Raw genomic sequence first — 21,155 nt, forward strand, 5'->3', positions numbered from 1 at the left:
GGCTCTGCACAGAGTCCTCAAAATTAAAGCAATTTTCACACTAACACCTTCCTCGCCTTTTTCATTCTCGTTCTCTCCTAAGTGTATAAGAGAATTTTCCAGAGGCTGTATGTCTTGTTACATCTCAACATACTTTAAAATAAAAGAGTGTAAGAACACCGAGGTTTTCAGTTAAGACATTTAAAGGATTTCCAAACATAAAACAATGTCCTGCCCCCCTCAATCTCAAAGTAGAGACAGCGCCATGTGTGCTGGCATGCCCTGCGCACTTACGCACCGTCTGCTCACATCCCCGCGTAACGTTCTCACCTGCCGGGGCACATGGGCTGCCACACTGGGAGAGCAGGGGCAGCAGAGCCACCAAGCATTCTCTGAGGCACAGCCCTCATCGTACCTGGACTGTCAGCTGCACCACAGTGGAGAGACACTCACACACCACACAGACCAATCAGAATTTAAAGGATTCTAGGAACAAATAGTTTGAGAGTCACTGCAACTTAAGAAATGACATAAAAACAGAAAACGGTATCATGAGGATATTGATTCCACATCATAGTAACAAATACATTCAATTTTATAAAACTGACAGTGCAGGCAAACATTTATGGTTCTTGTGTATATAGACTCACATGTCATGTGAATTAGTGCACAGTGGCCCTGACCGGGGTGAGCCGACCAAAGACAAAACACAGAAGGAGAAACAGCTCTGTGCGGGTGTGGCCACCTTACTTAGGACAAGCGACACCACTGAGGCAAGAGTCTTTTCAGTACATATGAAATGTATGTCCATAAAAAAGTGACGCAGTATGTAAAAGTCCATCCTGGTCGACTAGTAACGCTGCTAGGAAAGCTTCCCCCCCGTACCGCTAATGGTGCTGGCTGCACAACTGCCCTGTGGATTGGAGGGCTCAGCACTTGGTGGGCTGTGTGCACCCTAGCCGATGCACCGGATGCAAAGTACTCTAGCCTTTCGGTTGTGAAGACAAAAAAATGTCTCCAAGCACCGGCAGAAGAGAGGTGTGGGCTGAGAAGCGCTGCTGTAAACCCAAGGATGATGCACCAACATCCTCGGATCACGACAGGCACTGGCTAGACACGGAAGACCAACTCACTACTCTAAAGTTAAGGCCTCTGGGTCACAAAGGTGGCGACAGGACACTCAAAAGTAAAGTCACAGCAGGCTCCCGCTATGCTTACGGAACAAAACAGCTTCTACCTAGAAGGAAGAAAGCTCAGAGAAGGGGCAGCGGCCCCGGGTGAAGAGAGCCGGGGAGACTGTAATGGACACAGGCAAAGCAGGGCTGCGCGGTCAGGAGCACACTGCCTCACCCAGTATCTGCCCTCCCAGGGCGGCCCCCAACTGACTACTCACTCCAGCTCCCCAGGAGCCAGTAACCTCTCTGACTCCCTGGGCATGTGCTGCACACCCACACAAATATACACTGTTTTGTTTGTTTGTTTGTTTCAATACACACACAAAAAGACGAGTTTCATAAAAGAGGCCAGCTTACTGAACGAGCGACAAACCAGGCAGGGCTGTGAGAGGCTGGGCGTCCAGCACTGGTAAGGAAACGGGAGTCACAACAGAGCTGGTGAGACCACACACCGGGAAACAACTCAAGTGTCAGTGCTGATTTCCATCCTACACACACCAACGATCCAAGCACAGCTCCACACGTGTGCAGCATGCTGACAACAGCCGCACACAGCCCACACATTCTGTAGGGAAGTCGGCAGTTAACAGAAGCACGGCCCCACCTGACACACGGCCGACAGGAGACACTGTACACCGGCAGCTGTGTAAAAGCTGTACAGCAGCTAAAAGGTGTCGTCCTCGAAGCCAGGCAATGCTCCTCTCAAAGAAAGGCTGGGTGACTGGGAAGGAAGGCGGGGTGCCCAGGCAGGGAGATCTGTCCCTGTGGTCATGAGGCGACTGCTCTGTGGCAACCCGGAAAACAACGCCCTGCAAACACTATTCCAGCAGTACAAGTCTTCTGGTGGAGTAAAAGCATGTCTGAAAACATAATTCACTTCTCATACTTCAACTACACTTTGTCTAAGTACATGACAAATGAATAAAAGTGAACAAAAGACCTTAAAAGTAACTGTTGGAGCCCTCAATATTCTGTAAGAAGACATAATTAAGAATATTTAACCGCTTTCCAAACGTTTACGTTAATTACCTAAAATAACCATCTCTTAGCTTTATAAGAAAATATAAAATGTTCACCTTCAAAACGACTACTATAGAGAAAACTTTAAAATGTTTTCTAATACAAAATTATTTTTCACATTTAGACTAAGATCTTGCACTGAGGCTGAATGACAGATGGTATCTGAATTAGCTGCAGGTCTCTTGCAAAAGACTGCATACTTCCCTACCCTTTACACTCAGCCTGACCTTATAGTTTGTATTTTATGGCATTTTTATAAACCCTACTTTAGAACCCCAATACTTACTCACCAACAAGATCAAACGCAGTGTCAAGTTTCCTTAGAGCCCTCCCTGACTGCAATCGCGTCTAACAACGCAGTTAACAATGTAACCACTTTCAGCCACGCAGCGCCACCAAGTGGCCACACTTCTTTTTCTAACACACTCAAGTTACTGAAGGTTAGCTACAGGTCTATCAACATGGGGAGGGCTCAACCCTACAAGCTAGTCAGAGTTTAGAAATCACACCAGGTCTTCACTTGTTAAACAAGTGCATGGCGCCTTCCAAGAGCTCTGGGACGGCTGCTTAATGCTGCCACACTTCCGTTCCTTGCTGTAGACACCCAGCTGGCACGGCCAGGCCACGCGAAGCCTTTCTAGCACATGCTGCACGCCGACAACCGAGTGGCACAGGCTGGGTGGTGTAAAAGGACACAGGGACTGGGTCACAGACCTGGACCCTGGAAATGCAAAGCCAGGTGTGGACAGCTGAGGCGGAGCAACCGCCCTGGCCTGTGAACAGCCATCCGTTCCTTACTTCACATCCGTGAGCGTGCTGGAACCCAGACGACCTCATCTCACAACCAGCCGCCACACGGGCCACATCTGCTCTACCATCCACCTTAATCTGAGGGCAGGGCAAAGGCCTCGAGTCTGCAGGGGATTAGGAAAAAACCACAATTCAATCCAAAACAGTACATTTTCTGTATGTGACATTTTTATGAGTGTATTTTCTTATTTAAAAGAATAAAAAAAAAAAATTAAATCCCAGAATGCTATTTTAAATTATTACATTTTACCAACTTATTATTTAAATTAATGTAAATTAACTGAATTTAGAATTTTAAATTAACTGAAACATTAGCATGGGATTGGATGAAACAGCAAAGCGGTGGTTATCATAAAGCTCACGTGCAGTTTAACTGTAACACGCGTAGTGGTAAACTTCAGACCATGTTCCTCAACACCCTTTCTCTATGTGGCCTTTACGATGCTCTTTAGACACACTCCGTGTATTCTGCCCAAATGCATGTGTGGGCCCCCTCGCACCTGGCCGTCTCTAGCTCTGCCTAGAACATCCTACATGAAGGATGACAGCACTCTGGCCCTGTTCTCTCCGCAAGGCAAGTGCTAACCCTGGCCTCACGTACACACCTCAAACCATGGCTCCGCTCTGACACAAGGCAAACTTCCTGAGAACACAAGTTCTGCTGATCACTGACGGACACGCCCTTGCATGTATAGCAGCACCGAGCATCTGGCTACCTTTCATGTATGTATAATGGAAACGAAACCCAAAGAGCATCACCCATTTTCAGCACAACCCAGAGTCCTCTTCTCTTAGAGACAGGTGGCATACAACGTCTGTCTGACCCTCGGCGCTGAGCCAACAGGCACACAGCACCAAGCTCAGCCCTTCTGCAGTCACTGTCCTAGGAGCAGAATGAACCTTTTCCTTCTGCACACCTTCCTTGCTCACACTCCCAGTGTGCCCTAGTCCCTGGGCCTGCACATGTGGTTTCCTGTCTGGAGTCCTCTTCTCTCGTCAGCTCTCACTCACACAAGCCTAGCTATCCTTAGCCCCTCAGACAGCTAGGGCTGCTTTCTGCCTCCATACAGCCAGGCTCCTTTGTAGCGTGTTCTCTCACAGCTGTCTTCCAATGTCCGGCTGATGGCTAGTGATCACCCTCCTCTCTCACCTACAAAATGCCAGGAAAGTCTTCCCCATGGCGTGCACGGACAGAAGCCACAGCCGCTGCGGGATGGGTTCTGAGCCATCACAGTGTTGGACAGCATAAGTGGACACGCTGAGGAAAATAAGCTAACTGTAGACACATGTAAGGCCTAGGGCCTGTCAGGAAGTAAAGTTCTCCTTATTAACTGCAACAGCTCCAGCCGCCAGCATGCTCACCAGCACCAACTCAGCTGATAACTATGCAGCCTGGTAAACAGGATGTGACAACGCACGTCTCCTCTCACGGCTGCACAACGCCAGCACTTACTCACATGCCTCAACTGATATGTGCCATGTATGTAATTTATAATTTACAACAGCGTAAAATAAAGACAAAAGATTGTTGAGAAAAAAAAAGGCAATTTATTCCAAGCTCCCAAGTTAAAAAATTATTAACTGCCTTAATTTCTCTTTAGATAAAAATGCTCTCTACTGTATTTCAGTTTGGGGGATGAGTCTCTCATTTTAATATAGAAACAAGAGGGCTTTTAGACAATGGTTCTAACCCTGGCCATTACTATTTCTTGAGGATGAATCTTGCCTGTCCCTAGTTTAACTTGTAACTGTGACAGATAAGGCAGGCTTTTATCTTCTCTTATGTCAGTGTCGTAAGAATGAAATAAGTGCAGGAAGAGCGGTGGATCAGGCATGTAGCTCAGTAGCAGAGGACATGTTTGGCAGTCTAGTCCCATCCCCATGGCAACGCCTCCAAACCTTATTCTAGAGCTCCGCTTCGAGCAACGGCCTTCCCCCAAGCTGTGCACGCACACCTCCCGGACACTGGCAAGCACGTGTATCTCACTGGACAGACAACCAGGAGTTACAGGTTCTGTCACGCTCTAAAGGGAGGGCTGAACACACCCTCCTTGCAAAGAGCACAGTTACCCTCTTTGGCAGCCAGTGGGGTTGTTGATAGCCACACTTCCACACAGACAATCACTAACTCAAACAGAGCATTTTGCACACAACTATTTTCTTACAAATCAGTGTCCACCCCAAATTTACATGTTGGAACTCTGGGCTCCAGTACCTCAAGACAGTATCTGGAAAAGGCCTTGAACGAATGGTGTTAAATTAAATTGATTGGCAGGCCCCAACCCAGTCTGAAACATCTCCTTCGGAGCACACTGGCACATATGAAATGACACCAAGGATAGGCAAATACAGAAAAGGTCCAAAATATAAAGCCAGACAACAACTAACTACAAGTCAAAGCGCCAGGCCTCAGGGCAAACTACACCTACAAATCCCATCATCCCACATTGCCTGTGTTGAGAATGTGAGAAGGCAGAGCTCTACTGCTGAGGCCACTGTGTCTGTGCCATGTTCTTATGGCAGCCCAAACACACAAACACATTGAAACATGTTCTCAAACTTTGTAAGAATGTTCAACTGAAACGTAAAGATATCAGTGGTTTCTCTCTCTCTCTCTTTCAAGACAGAGTTTCTCTGTGTAGTCCTGGCTGGCTATCCTGGAACTGCTGTGTAGACCAGTCTGGCTTCCAACTGCCTCTGCCTCATGAGGGCTGGGATTAAAGGCGCACACATCACAGTACCCAGTCCAATACATTAGTGATTTCTACCCTCTGAAAATACCAAAATAAAGTCGTCTCTACCACACTAAATGTTGCTACAGAGTACCTGCTAAATTATATAAACTGATTTGCCCCAAAAAAGCAGTGGTCCCTGCCTGCACATATCCCTACAAACTAAAACAGCAGTGAAGGAAATCCCAACTTGGATAGGCATCCATGTCAAGGAACAGCTTAATTATATATGATATAAAAACATGTGAATATCCATTTTAACCCATGTTTCAGAAAACTTAGTCCTAGACCCCATAGTAAAGGTCCTTTCTGTGCCTGGAACAGTTCCAGTTCAGTATTAAAAGTCCTAGATGTGTGCAGAAAAAAAGATTTAAACTTCTGCAAGAGACACATGTACAGTTCCCTGCCCTGAGATCAGATTCTGTGTCATTAAGCCATTAAGGCTTCTGGTAGCCCACAATGGCCTCAAACTCTAGCTTCCAGCACCCAAGTACTGAGATACCCAGTGTACACTACCAAGCCCAGCTCCATTTTTATAAACAGATGGTCAGAATCACCTAGGTCAGCGGTCAAAGATGCCTGCACTTGAAGACCTTTTTAAAAAGTACTGATACTCAGTCCTCATCTAAAAAATTCCACTCTAAATCACTCTTTTGTTTTGTTTGAGACAGGGTCTCTTTGTGTCACCTTAGACGCCATAGAACTGGCTCTATAAAAGAGGCTGGCCTCAAACTCACGGAGATCCACCCGCCTCCGCCTCCTGTGTGCCCAGATAGAAGGCGTGAGCCATCACCTGGCCTAATCACTCTCAATATAGCACATATGCATGCACGTGCCTGTGTGTCATCTCCTGTGACAAGCAGCTATGACATCTACAATCCAAGCATCATGTAATTGTCACATTTTGTGATTAATGTGAAGTACAACCAGATAATGTATTTGTAAGAAAGCATCAGAAAATATCACTTAATTCTGTCTTAATTCTGATAGAGTCAAGTTGGCAGACAAGAATAAGCATCACAGAAGTCCACAGTGTATATGGAAATGTACAGATTCTATGCAATCCCCCCATTAGCATCCCAAGGACATTTTTGTTAGAATATAAAAACTCATCCTAAAATTCATATAAAAATCTCATTGGACAGGGACTGGGCAGAAGGCTCAGAGGTTAAGAGCACTGGCTGTTCTTCCAGAGGATCAGGGTTCAATTCCCAACACCCACATGACAGCTCACAACTGTCTGCAACTCCAGTTCCAGGGGATCTGACACCCTCACACAGACATACATGCACACAAAACACCAATGGACATAAAATAAAAATAAATAATTTTTTAAATTCTCAACAGGTAACAAACAACTGAAACAACCTTAAAATCAATAAGGTCAAATACACAAGGTCTGAATATGTAGATCATTTGGCAGAATGCCTGCCCAGCAGGACCAAACCCTGGTTCAAGCCCAAACACTGCATAAACCAAGTGTGGTAATACCAGGTGAGAGGCAGGATTTATCACAAGTTCAATGTCAACTTCAGCTGCATAGCAGGTTCAAGGACAGACTATGCTAAAACTACAACTTCTTAGAAGAAAATGAAGGGAAAGCTTCATGACATGAATTTGGCAATAATTTGGATAATTTCTTGGGAGTGTGATTCCAAAAGCAGACAAATGTGGAAGTGGAGAGATTATATTACATCAAACCGTTATACTTCTCTTCAACAAAAAAAAAAAAAAAAAAGTCAACAGTGAGTTAACCTCTCCTATGTGAGGAAACATTTTCAAGTCAAATACGTGACTTGAAATACCCAGCATATATAAAGAACTTTCACAACCCAGAAGCAACACTCACCCAATAATCTCTTTTTAATGAGCAAGGAGTCAGAATAGACATTTTTCCAACACATACACAAATCCCACCAAGCACATGAAAATATGCTCGGCGTCATTAATCATCAGCCAATCCTGCAATAAGATCTGGCTTGGCAGCTCAACACTGCAGAGGCTATAGCATAACAATCACTTGCACAGGAGCCTAAGGCCAGCTTGAGATTACAGCAAGGCTCCATCACAAACAAACAAAACTTCAAGGAGACATCACCTCACGACCATCAGGACAGCTGCTATCAACAGCTAACACCACCACATACACACTCAAATCGGAAAACACAAAGAATGAGCAAAAATGCAGAAAAAGAAGCATCTGTACACTGTGACACCATCAAGTGGTGCGACACCACAGCGAACAATATGGTGGTTCCTCAGGAAACCGAGGCTGGATGACACACCCATGTGTATTAGTCACAAGCTGTAGACCCACCTGTCCACTGATGGATAAGGTGACAAAATGTGGCATGTACACCCAATAGCCTTAAAAAGGAGTTTGGCAAAGCACAACAGAGATAAACCTTAAGTACAAAGTGAAATAAGTCACTTATAAAAAGAAAAGTATGTAATGACTGTGTACAGCTGCTTGTTTGTCAAGCTGCTCTGCGATTGAGATTGAGCAGAAAAACCTGTTTTCACCCTGGCCTTCACCTTCACCTTGAGACAGATATAAGCAGGTGCTTTTGCCAAGTTCCTTTAACTTGTTTGTGTGACCTTGGACCATATCTGCTACCGGGAAGTGGTTTAAGAAAACAAGTTTGGCAGTTCCACAAACCCCTTCCTTGTATTGATGTGACTTGTTTTGCTTTGCCTATAAAAAGGAATCGTGGAATAAACTCTGCAGTTTCGATTGACAGCCCTCTCGAGCTAATCCCGTGTGATCTGTGTTATTTTTTTTCAATTCTCACTCCCCACTTTGCCAGCAGGGTCCAGCAAATGACTCTCTTTAAATGATAATTAATATCAGTAAAAAATTAACAATTTCTGTGTCTGGAAAGTAATTACATATCTGTGTTTTCAAAATAAAAGATGGGGGTACATAAGCATTTAAATGGGATTAACATAGGATTTTATTTGTGCTTAGCTTTTGTGTTGTTTGTTTTTTGTTGAGAGAGGGTCTTGCTATTTAATTCTGGCTGTCCAGGAATTGTTCTGTAGACCAGGCTGGCCTTGAATTCACAGAGATCCACCTGCCTCCCAAGTACTGGGATTACAGGCACCACCAAGCCCACCCCATTTTTCACATCTTATTTTACATCTATTTTAGTGCTGTAGAAGTGCTGTAACAATTTCCATCTTGTTAGTTACAAAACAAAGATTGAATTAATCCTTATGAAATATTAGTAACAATGCCTGGCACTGAATAAATGTTAAATAAAGTAAGCTTGGGTACCATCACTTTACTAACCCAGGCAAAAAATATGTAAAGGTTTGGCAAGAGTAAAAAGAACAAAAACTATGGAATTTCTGTTACACAAGTAAATCTGGGGCATGGTGGCACATACCCTTTATTTGGGGGAGTCAGAGTACATCTGTGAATTCAGTGGCCTGTCTGGTATATGTAGCACGTTCCAGGCCAGCCGGAGTAATACAATGAAATGCTGTCTCAAAAATATTAAAAAAATTAAAAACAAAACAAACAAACAACAACAACAACAACAAAAACCCCCACCATATACTGAAGAGAAGGCTCAGCAGTCAGGAGCCCTGGCTGTTCTTGCAGAGGACAAAGCACCCACATGGTGGCTCACAACTGTCCTTAACTACTGCTCTGGGGGACCCCACGCCCTCTTCTAGCCTCCAAGGGCACCAGGCATGCATGTGGTATGCAGACATAAACACAAGCAGAATGCTCATATACATAAAATAAAATATTTTTAAAAATAGCAAATCTAAGCTTCCCATGGTCTTACTTTTTAATCAGAGAATCCAAAATATAAAAAGCTGTGAAGCTGCACAAGCCGTTCTAGGAGGTGTCAACATTTTGTGCCAAAAACAAAAAGGTCTGTTTCTGTGCAGGAATCTAATACAAGCTGGAATAAATCTGTTTTCAACAATCTTTAGATCAAATACTGATGAACAAAGTAGGTGTGTGAGAGGAACACAACAATGATCTCTCTTAACCTCAAAGCCTCTTGCACTTCAGCTCACAAGGCTTGGACCCTTTCAAGCTCAATATAACTTAGCTCTTGTTTGTTCCAAACACTCACCTTCCCTATGGTTCCAATCTGTGAGTGCAACTCCACTGCCAAAGCCAGAAACATCTGTCATCCTAACTGCTGCCTGAACTTCCCTAAGCCCAGCTCTACTGAAGTAAATACCAAAGCTCCTCTATTTTGCTGTCGACTCTCAAATGCAACCACATATTCTGCCAGTCCATCCTGAGCACAATCTAGCACTCCTGTGCCCTGTTTTCTACTTTTTCACTATTTGCCAGGGATGTTTAAGGTAGAGTATGGCATATGGCCCTGGAATTAAAACCAGAACAACAAATGTAATTGTAAATCGGATGTAACTGCATCACTTCTCCACACACGCTCCTTCAGCTGCTAATTACTATTCTGTTAATCTAAACTCTTTAAATGGCTTATAGGACCCAAGTAAAATGGCTCCAGCCTATTCTCTATTGCTTGGCACCAAGCACTAGCCTCTCCCCACCCCTAATTCATCTCCCTATGAACTCCCATTGAGAGAAAGGGGGCGGGATGTCTTGTTTCCACCAATTTTCCTTTTTCTTACCTCACTTCTCAAGCTGCCTCTTCTGCAAACACCGTCTGTGGGACCCTGCTGTTAAGGTTGAAGTCTAGCTCAGACAGCCTCAGAGCTCAGTGTAAGATGATGGGCTCCCCTTTTCAGTAGGGCTCCCTCTCCACCTGATGGGGGAGGGGGGAGAGACCAGATCTTCGAATGACAGTCACATGGCCCTCAGAGAGATTCCTGAAAATACCCACCCTATGCTAATGAGCTGTCTTGGTGTCTTGGCTTTCCACCAATGACCTTTTGAGCATACCTGGAGTTCCTCCCCCACCCACAGGGTAATTAAGAACTGCTTTCCTCTTAAGATAGGACTGTGTTGTTACATGTAGATGAAGCATGCCTGGCTCGCACAGCACCAGAGAATCAAACACATTTGCCCCTAAAATCCCTCCCACTGCCCAAGGCGTGTAAGTCCCTGTTTACACTAAGGGGCAGCAGCACCTTTTTCACCATGGCAGGGAAAGGATGGGCTCCCCTTTTCTCCAAAGAACTCATGGCTGGGTCCCCCAGAGCTTGGCCATGGCCACTTAGCAGCCCATCAGAGCAGCTGCCAGCTCAGCTGGCTGCAGCCATCTCTCTCGAGCTGCTTGGCCCACCACAGTTCAGTTTGCAGGAGCAGGAGCAGGCTGCTCTAGGCGGTTCCTAGAGCAGCCATTTGTCTGCCCCAACTATGCTGGCTCCCACCTCTATGTCTCTCAGTTTCAAACTCATGAGGCAGCCACTGATCTGCCCAAGTCAGGCCAGGGCCTCGGTGGCCGCCTGGCATGTGTTCTGGATCCCTGAGCTCCTGACCCTGGATTCACCCTTTCTGTCTAGGGAGCCCACTTCCGGTTCCATTCCTGCTTCTTCGGTGAGTCCAAGCTTCCTGACTGAGTAACAGGCTCCTACAGGGCTCAGGAGGATAGCCCCCTGAAGGTTTATTTAGATGAATCTCGACATTTCCCTACATTTCCATGTGTCCCTTCTGTGGGAGGCCTGCAATATTTCCACTTAGTCTGAAGAGAATTTAGACCAATCCCAGAACTTGCAAGGCTAAACAGAGTAATCCTGGAGAAATAAAGTAAAGTCCAGGGGTGGCCTGGACGTGGGGACAAGACCATCCCCAAAATTAAACAACTACATACTTGGAGAATGGTATTGTCTTCGATGCTTGAGAACAAACTGAAGTCCTAAAGCCCACTTCCTCTGGTTTTCAGAAGCCAGGCTGTATCCCAACACTAATCACCAACGACTGTTACCTACCTAGTCATCTTTCTCCCCAAGTCTAATGACTATCATCGAGGATGGATTAAAATCAATTTAACTACAGTAACAAATTCAGGTAACAGTAAGTGAACCACCTGATAGTTAGAAACATTTTACAAATGGATAGTCATATGGTAGCAAGGCCCACAATCCTTATCAGCTTTAATAGTTTTCTCAAAACAAAGTATGGAAGAGGTCAAAAGATGTGGGTTCCAGCTTTGCAATTTTCCACCTGGCCTTGAGCTCGTCACTTAGCATTTCTGAACCTCTGACTGTTAGGGTCTCCCGATGGAAGAATGCCTTGGTAAATAGAAGCCAAGAAGTACCACAAAGGTCATACCACGTAACAGACCTCCTGCCTCTGAGCAGGGGCGAAGGAGAAGGAAAGACAGGGGGTGTGTGATGATGGGGCTCTATGGGACTTGCAGCCACAGTGAAAGTTGTCACATTTGGCAGCTGGGGATGGCTGCTGGCGCTGAGCTGCTCAAGGTCAGACTGCTTCCTAACAATGACATTAACTATAAAAGTAAAATAATTACGTATCACTTTGAAGACTTCCACCACATTATTTTTGATGAGTTCAAAGTCAGACTTGTTTAAACAATTTGAAAAAAAAATTAACCATCCAAATAATTCCTCTACTTTACTACAATATAAACCATCTAGGAATGCGTTCCTAAGCCAGGTGTGGGGCACTGCACTGTAACCCCAGCACCCAGGCAGGAGATAGAGAGAGCACCAAGTATGAGGCCACCCTATCCTATGCACTGAGGCCTGTCTCAGAACCACAGTAAACTTGGCATCATGAATATCAAGTTAAATGAAACCTTCACAAAATAACTCCTGATATTAAAACTTTACTGCAAGCGTCCCTCTGCCCATAATTTTCCACCCCCAATCAATAAAAACGGTTTTTTCCCTGAGGGCTGCATTCAAAGATGAAGAATCTGAAAATGGGGGACAACTAGAGACCTCATCTAAAATCTGTAGATAAGCAAATCGAACAGTGTCTACAAGAAAGCACACACTTTAATCAGGGTTAGCTGCTCAACAACAACAAAAATCCTTCTAGAAATAGGAACAGCAGGAGAGTGGGTCAGTACCCAACTCTGCATTCAGCTGGCACTGCCAAAGCGGCAGTGAGTAAAGGACACAAACTGATCCCGCTGGGGAAGAGCCTCTTCCTGGTTTGGACTTGCCACAGGCCAGGCTAGCTTCAGGCAGAGAAGCCCTGGTGACCGGCTGCGATAGCCAACCCACTAGCCAAGTTTCAGATAGTAAAGAGGAAAAAAAAAAAAACCTGCCAGAATATTTTAACTTTTAAAACAAATTACTAATTAATAAATCTACGTGTTTACATGTACATTTGTGTGTATATGTACATATGTAACGTTTACAACAATAAAGTAAAATCGCTAGTGGCAAGGTGCCTAAGCTACAGTCATCAAAAACACAAGTTCGAGACCACGGTGCTTCAGTCTCTACCTTCACCTTCGGGAAATGAGGGCACTGCCTTCACCTCCTACATACAGGCCCATCCCCCTCTCTCTTTACTTAGTAACATCTTCTTAAATCTTTTGTTTTGCTTTTTGGACACCCGGTTTCTACCTGTAACAGCCCTGGTTGTCCTGAAACTCTCTTTGTACACAGGGCTGTCTTCACACTCTCAAAGATTCCCCGCCTCTGCCTCCCAAGTGCTGGGATCAAAGGCCTGTGTCACCATGCCCGGCTAGATCTTTTTAAATCTTCAGTTTACAGAAATAACTAGTAAAAAATCCAAAGAGAATATTTACAAAACACAGTAACACCTTTGCATGGAAACTATAATAATAATCAAACATAAGAAATCAATGACGCTCAAGTTAACTTCAAGTCTGAAGGTAAGGTTATTTCTTCAGTGGGTCAGAAAACTGCAGGAACATTCTCGTTCCACTGCTCCCCTAGGCTGCCCTCACTGGCACTCCCCAGCCAAACAGCAGCAGGACACCAGTGCCCCACTCACACACAGTCCTGAACCGTGCTTGGAAAAGAACTGTTCTTAACCTATGCTGCACAAACATTCACTGAGCACACGCACTGTTTCCAGGTCCACGAAAAATAAGTGAGACCTGGCCGGTGCCAATCTTCAACAAGGTCACGGTCAGGTAAGGGGACCACAGTGATGCTCTGAATGTCTGAATGCTCTGTCACTGTGGGGATCCACACCAGCTCACTCTCTCTGCCTCATTGCCTCAACACAGAAGCTCTCGAAGCTCTCCACTACTCCTCCAGCACCATGCCTCCTGCCATGCCCCTGTCACAATGGGTACAGATTAACCCTCGGGACCTGTGAGCCCCAACTCACAGCTCACTTATTCATTCCTATTTTTATTTATTTGTTTGTTTCTTGAGACAGGGTTTCTGTGTGTAGCTGACTGTCCTGGACTTGCTTTGTAGACCAGGCTGGCCTCTAACTCACAGAGATCCTCCTGCCTCTGCCTCCCTGAGTGCTTACTTTTATATGCTGCCCTGACCCTGGTGTCATTTCACAGCAATCGAAACTCAGACAACAACGTACTGCGTAAGGCCAGGCCTGGCTCCTCGTTTGTGGGACAACCCCAGAAACACCAACTCTGCAGGCAAAACGCTGTGCCGTTTGGAAAGAATGCTGGCAATGCCTCTAGCTCTACGGCACAGCTAAGTACTTATATGCCACCAAACAGAGCTTCCACTTTCTTCTGCTGGTGGCAGAGAACAATAAGAGGGACAGGAGTCTGGAAAGGGGTAGAAGAAATAAAGGCAAATGAAAACGAAGGTTTACAGAACATACAAACAACGTTATATTCATACAAGAGAAATAATGGCATTCTCACATGAAACAAAAACATCAAAATTAAGACTTTTTAAAAAAAGTACTAGCTATAAAATCCTATGTACATGAAGTTCAAAAACAGCTAAAACTAAACCAGGCCAATGGAATGTAGCAAGGCTTACTTCAGGGGGAGGCTATCAGATTGAGAAGAGTTAGGGAACTTTTCAAGATAATGAAAAATTCTGTATTTTTATCTACACGAGTGGGTCAATGCAAATTTCAACATGGTCATTCAATTCTGTACTTTAAAGTTCACAGGACACTAAATATAGTATGACAAACAAGAAAAGTACTTATCTCAGTGTTGCCCAATTTCAAATATGCCAAGCTTCTGTCAGCAAACGTGCAAGTGGAGAGGGAAGGCTTTTAGAGGCACTGGGTTTTTAGCCAGCAACTGAAGCACGCTCGGGGCGGACCTTCACGCACTGTCAGCTTCCTCTCCACAGCAAGAGGCTCCGCGAGCTCACCAAGGTGCTGCTCTTTCTGCCCTGTAGTCTAAGGCTGCGTTCACTTACTGATGATGTATTTCTACCACTTCAAAAGCTTACACTTCTACAAAGTGTGATGTGTGATTCTTTCACACATCAGACACAAAATAACACCAAAACTAAGTTTTTAAGTCAACAGTCTTAGCTGCCCATGGTAGCACACACCTGTAATCCCAGCACTCAGGAGGCAGAGGCAGAAATCTGTGTGAGTTTGAGGCCAGCTTGGTCTAAGAAATGAGCCCAGGACAGCCAAGACACAGAGAAACCCTGTCTTAAAAAAAAAAGGCCAGGACAAATGAGCATCAGTCCTTAGAAGGCCAGTCTGACTGCCACATCGGAAAAGCCACTCGCCAAGGGCTTGCTGTGCAAGACTGAAGACCCAGTACCCACAAAGAGGCTGGCACGGTGGCCTGCCTGCAACTCCCGTGCTCAGAAGGCAGAGACACGAGTCCCTTTGGCAAGCGGGCTAGCTGGACAAGGTTCAGGGAGAGCTTCTCCTCAGTAAATACAGTGGAGAGCAACTAAGGAAGGCACCAGTGGCAACCACCGGCCTCCAGACACAAACACCATGTGAGCAAACACACCAGTTCCGAACATGACAGTGACAGAAGGAAGTCACGGCTTTCAGCATTCTGTTAGGGAGATAAAATTCACAGGAAGACACCATATTCTCTCCTGACAGCGAAAGTAGCAGTCAACATCTCGTAACTCTAACTTGTGCGAGCTCAGCAAGTGCAGCCAGGTTTTCTAACATGTTCCACTAGCACTGGGAGCCTGCACACTTCCGAACAGCTCAAGGCTGAAGAAAGCAAGAAGGCTGCTTCACCCCTCTATGCGGCTTGTTCACTGCTGTTAGATCAGCTGAACCAAGCTGGCCAAAAGCTAATACGGCACACTGCAAACCTTTACTAAATTCTGTCTTTCCAGCCTTTTGGCAGCTTTCCAAAATATAAGCTCTTTTTTTATCACTCCTACTTTGATATGCAACATTTAATAAAGTGTTCTACTTACCTAAATTTTGGCTTATTAACATCTTGATGCAAGAATAATCTCATCCAAAATTAAATCAAGCCTGAAACAAATACATGTAAAAACCATCACTTAGATTTTTTGTTTCATTTCAGGTAGGAAAAAAAAAAAAAAAAAAACTATCTACAATACACTGTTTTACTTAAAAAGTGTAAGTTTATTAACTTAATAAAACACCTAAGAGTATTCAACAACTAACCTGGCTAATTTAAATATCAACAACCTTTTCAAGGGAAGCAATAATCTATCCCAGCAAGAAACTTAAAAGTCTGGGGGCAGGAGGACTGCTCAGTGACTCAAAGGCGCTTGCTTCTCCCAGGGAGGACCAAAGTTCAGTTCCCAGCACCCACAGGCTGCAACTGTCTGTAATTCCAGGCCCTCTGATGCCCTCTTCTGAACTCTGTGGGCACTGCACACACGGTACATAAATAGGTACAGGAAGAATGCTCAAATAAAATAAAAATCTTAAAAGAATCATAATTTGTAGTTCTTAAATTTTTAATAACCTCAAACTATGGGTAATTACTTCTGAACCCCTACAAGGATATTAACGTCTGCAGATGGTCAGATCCCTTAGATAAAATGACATAGTCTTGGGGTGCAACCTATGTGCACTCTTTTATGTACTTTAAGTCACTGCTTCAGCACCTCTAAAACTGATACAATGTGAACGCTGTGGACATGGGTGTTCCTTATTTAGAGATGGACAATAAAACAAAGACAAGTGTATACACACTTGGTACAAACACAATTTCCCCCAAATATTTCTAATACAGGGTTTGTTAAATTCATGGCTGCAGAACCCAGGTATGAGGAAGGCTGAGTATTTATTAATAAAACACACTTCTATGTCAAGTGTTTACCTAACATTGTGTACAACCAAAATAAAGGATACATTAATAGACTATATCAACAATAATAACAGCTAACAGCAACTAAGTATAAAAGTATGTTAAACACCATTAGAGACTTTCATCAATCAATCTTCTCCCTCAATTTAATAACACTTTTAATCCTAATAATCCACTAAAAATGGATTTACCAAGAATCTGTTTCTACCAATTCTGAAAACTGAGTGTTGTCTTACCCAAAATTCTATAATCTGCTCTCCTTACCTAAAGGCAATCTATTATTTTTAATGTAATACTCTCAATGGAGGGGACACCAGCACACTTCCTCCAACTCTTAACCTAGTTTACTCCAACTGGGCCATCTTCAGACTTACTGGCTCTAACTCTGCCCTTCCCAGAACTGCAATCATTTTACATTGGTTATCCTACACAGACACAGCACTTTCGGCATTGCTCCATGTGCATGCCATTCTAACCGTTTCCAGTTCCCAGGAGAGAACCCAAGACTCAGCTTTCAAGCATCTTCATATGTTGATTATCTATCTTCCCTATCCTCTACTCTCTTTAACTTTGCAAATATCTTTTTACCTGGCAGCCATCCTCACAGACTGGTTTTTAATCCCATCAGCTGTATTAAATAGGGCTGTATCAATTACTTAACTGAATTGTGAAACCTGTGTGATTCTGAAGTAGAGAACATTATTTGCTTATTTTTCTGACCTACAGTATGAACAAATTGGAGGCATAAACTCCCTTATTTCAGTTTAGTACTTCAACTTGCTGGCACAATTTGTGCATTTTGGTTTTGTTTGTTTTTGGTTTGCTTTTTCAAAACAGGGTCTTCCTAAATAGTCCTGGCTGTCTTGAAACTCACTCTGTAGAACAGACTGACCTTGAACGCAGAAACCTGTCTGCCTCTGCCTCCCGAGCACCGAGCACTGGGACTACAGGTGTGTGCCATCAGGCCCGACTGGCACAATTTAAAACAGAAGCAATGCAGAGTGAATAAAAGATTCAAATTTTGGAATTCCAAGATGTGATAGATGTAAAATAACCAAGTGAAACTCAGACATGAGCTCAGTGGCTGGCTCTTTGATCACCTCTCCCTGAGGGGGGTCCGGCCTTACCAGCCCACAGAGGAAGACAATGCAGCCAGTCCTGATGAGACCTGATAGACTAGGGTCAGAATGAAGGGGAGGAGGACCTCCACTATCAGTGGACTGGGGAGGGGCATGGGAAGAGAAGAGGGAGGGTGAGATAGAGGGGTCGAGAAAGGGGGCTACAACTGGGATACAAAGTGGATCAAATGTAATTAGATAGAAAAAAGAATAAATAAATAACAGAAAAAATTCAGTTGCATTTCTGGACATATCAACACTAAGAAATAACTACATCCCTTCACAACCACAGATGACCACAGTCAGCCAAGAACCGCCTTCTCTGAGTCAGTCCGTTTATGACCAGGATTTAGGCAGTGAGGGGTTCTAGCCCTACAGAAAGTTTGTGAACCACAAATCCTACACTGATGATAGTATTAAGTGGGAAAGACTGGAAGAGACCAACAAATACAGTTTGGGCACAAGTGATGCCAATACTCTGGACAAGAGGTTCTGACTCTGCGGGTTTTCTGTTCAGACTATGTGGCTCTGACATTGCCCTTCCTGCTTTTGTGGGATCCACATGGAGACCTGCACCTCTCTCTGAGAAGTGGCCTATTTCCAGAGGTGATGGTCCAGAGACCACACTGAAAAAACACAAATCTACACTCCTGCAATGTCTGGTTGAGAACACTCTCTGCTCCCCAATGCCTTGCCTAGAACTGTTACAGACCTTTCACAAACAAAATGAAACAATATTCAAAGTCCACTCTAGGTTTCTGCATGGCTAAAGCATGGTCTGCAAGAATCTCCGCATGAGATTCCACCTCATCCCTGCCACCTCTGTGTGTGGTCTCCTACAGGAAACCTGCCTTGATGGGTGAGATGGACAGTTTGGACCGTTACACCAGGAAGTCAGCAGACCCTGACAAGATGAAGCAGTCTGGCCCAGCTAGGGTGTTTATGGCACCCCCATAGGAAGTCTGTAGCTACTGCTAGGAGCAAAGGATGCTGATATGAAGATATATGGCAGAGACAGCAACACATCTACACTCCAGATGCACAAAGCTTTGGAAACAATCTCTCCAGGGTGTGATGGACTTTGACAACCATTCCATGGGCTGGGGGTACAGATTATCCTGGATTATCTGAGTGAGTCCTAGTGAAAGCACACATAGCTGTGTGCGGAGACAGGAAGTGATCAGACTTGCACAGGGGACAGGGGAGGACATGGCACAGAAATCTGCAAGTGGGGAAAGACAGACACAAGCAGGAACACCACCTTGTGAAGGGGCAACAGCCAGCTGCTGAGAGCCTCCTCAAGAAAAGCTGCCCAACACGGACCCTGGACCTACAACGACAACTGCCCCTCGGCATCACTAGGCAGTGAACACACACACATACTCACACATGTACTCACACACAGACACACAGCACTAGACCGACAACCTCACACACACAGCAGCAAATACTGAGCTACATCCCCAACTGGTTTGGGTTTATTGCTAGCTCCTCCTCCCCACCCCCCAGCTTTTCAGACAAGAATTTTGTAAGTTCCTCAGGCTGGCCTTGCACTTGCCACCTTGGGCCCCAGCCTCCTGAAAAGCTATAGTTTCAGACTCAGCCTCCAAATGTCCTGTGTGGAAAGCCTGAGACAGTGTGACTGTGTGTGGAGGACAGCACCTTGGGGCAGATAATGAGCAGGGCCCTAAGATGAGTCTGCAGGCTAGCATGATGAGCGTCCTCGAGAAGGGAGACCTGCGCAGGGGAGGAACGGCTGGCTCCCCTCAAGAGAGGCCTCAGTGCAAGAAATACGTGCACTGCCCATCACCTTCCAGCCTCCATCGGAAAGGTGTGTTATCAAGGTAGCCCGAGCAGATTACTACACACAGGATGCGCATGTAAGTCTGCTTAAGTACACATCAAAAACTCTTCAAGTATTAAATTTCGTTATGTACATGTACCACAATAAAAGAAAAAAAGATTCAATACAAATGAAGTAGCTCCTGCTATTCTTTTATCCTGTTCTATTCAAAATCAGGAAAGAAAAAAATAAAACTTTCCAAATGCATCTGTGCACCCAAAATCACACCAGCACATTTTAGAAACATGTTTTTTTATTTGTTTTTAGTTAATAAATAACAGTTATACACATACTGTCAGGCAGTGGTGGCACACACCTTTAACCCCAGCCTTTGGGAGGCAGAGACAGGCAAATGTCTGAGTCTGAGGCCAGCCTGGTCTACAAAGAGAGAGTCCTAGGACAGCTAGGGCTACACAGAGAGACCCTGTCTCAAAAAACCAAAATCAAGAGCAAACAAACAAAAAGATCATGCATATAAGTGATCTGGTAAATGTCTGACCTGGCACACTGTCAGATGACTAAATTACACTAAGGAATCACCACAGTCTTAGGTTGGTTGCTCAAACACTGAGTCTACTCTTGGAAATTCTGAGGTGCACAGGGCATTGTTATCAGTCAGCATTCTGGGTAACACTGCATCCCTTATTCTAACATAACTTCACGCTCTTTGATCAACAGTCAACGTTTCCCCAGCTCTTCTACACCCAGCCCAAGGCACACCCTACTCTCCCACTCACACACGGGAGGTCGTGTGGGGCTGTCTTTTCAGGGGCTTTCACTCTGCGTCTATCCACGCTGTCTCAGGTGACACAGCTCTCTTCTTCTGTTTGCACCCATGTCCTTACTCATCTACCTGCTGATGGACGGCTGCCGTCCATCCGTCCATCTAACTGTGCTAATCAGTACTGCAACACGCTTGGGGCAGAGAGCTCTTTGCACACTTGATTTCAATTCCTGTGGAAATACACGAGGAAGTGGGGTGGCTGGCCTCCGCTGGTAATTCTGTTCTGGTTCCCCTACTCTATGCTCTTCTCCAGAAAGCTCTATTAATCACACTCCCACTGCAGGGCACAAGCATCCACTTTTCTCTGCACCCTTACCAAAACCAACACCAGGTACCATCAACTATTCCTGTTGTTTTCAAAGGACCATGTAAGGCAGCGTCACAGACAGCACTTTCAAGGTCACACCTAACCGGAAACAGAAGAATACTTCTACATAAGCACTAGAAAGGGAGAGAGAAAAGAGGAAAGCAAGAGGGGGCACCATGGCTAGTTTACCTCAGCAAGGTCTGGGAAAGGACTCAAAGCTGTCATATATAATCTCCCTAACAGCCCACACCATATTCTAACCACAAAATCTTCTAACGTCGC

At 44.8% G+C, this 21,155-nt stretch overlaps 1 protein-coding gene across 10 annotated transcripts in view; it reads right to left on the minus strand.

Annotated features, from left to right (window-relative positions):
* Positions 1 to 21,155, minus strand: part of Znf644 (zinc finger protein 644) — a 72,025-nt gene that overhangs the window by 31,060 nt on the left and 19,810 nt on the right. For 8 of the 10 annotated variants that reach the window (XM_055611568.1, XM_055611570.1, XM_055611572.1 and 5 more), the window contains one exon: positions 15,953 to 16,013. The exons of 1 other annotated variant lie outside the window; for it this stretch is intronic. In XM_055611568.1, coding sequence (XP_055467543.1) covers positions 15,953 to 15,996 — 44 coding nt within the window. In that variant the 5' untranslated portion in view covers positions 15,997 to 16,013. Of the gene's footprint in view, positions 1 to 10,339; positions 10,474 to 15,952; positions 16,014 to 21,155 lie in introns of those variants that run through there. One more of the 10 variants, XM_055611574.1, reaches the window with a different exon arrangement.

Source organism: Psammomys obesus, unplaced genomic scaffold (genome assembly GCF_907164565.1).
Source record: "Psammomys obesus unplaced genomic scaffold, mPsaObe1.curated_primary_1811, whole genome shotgun sequence".
Classification (NCBI taxonomy): Eukaryota; Metazoa; Chordata; class Mammalia; order Rodentia; family Muridae; genus Psammomys; species Psammomys obesus.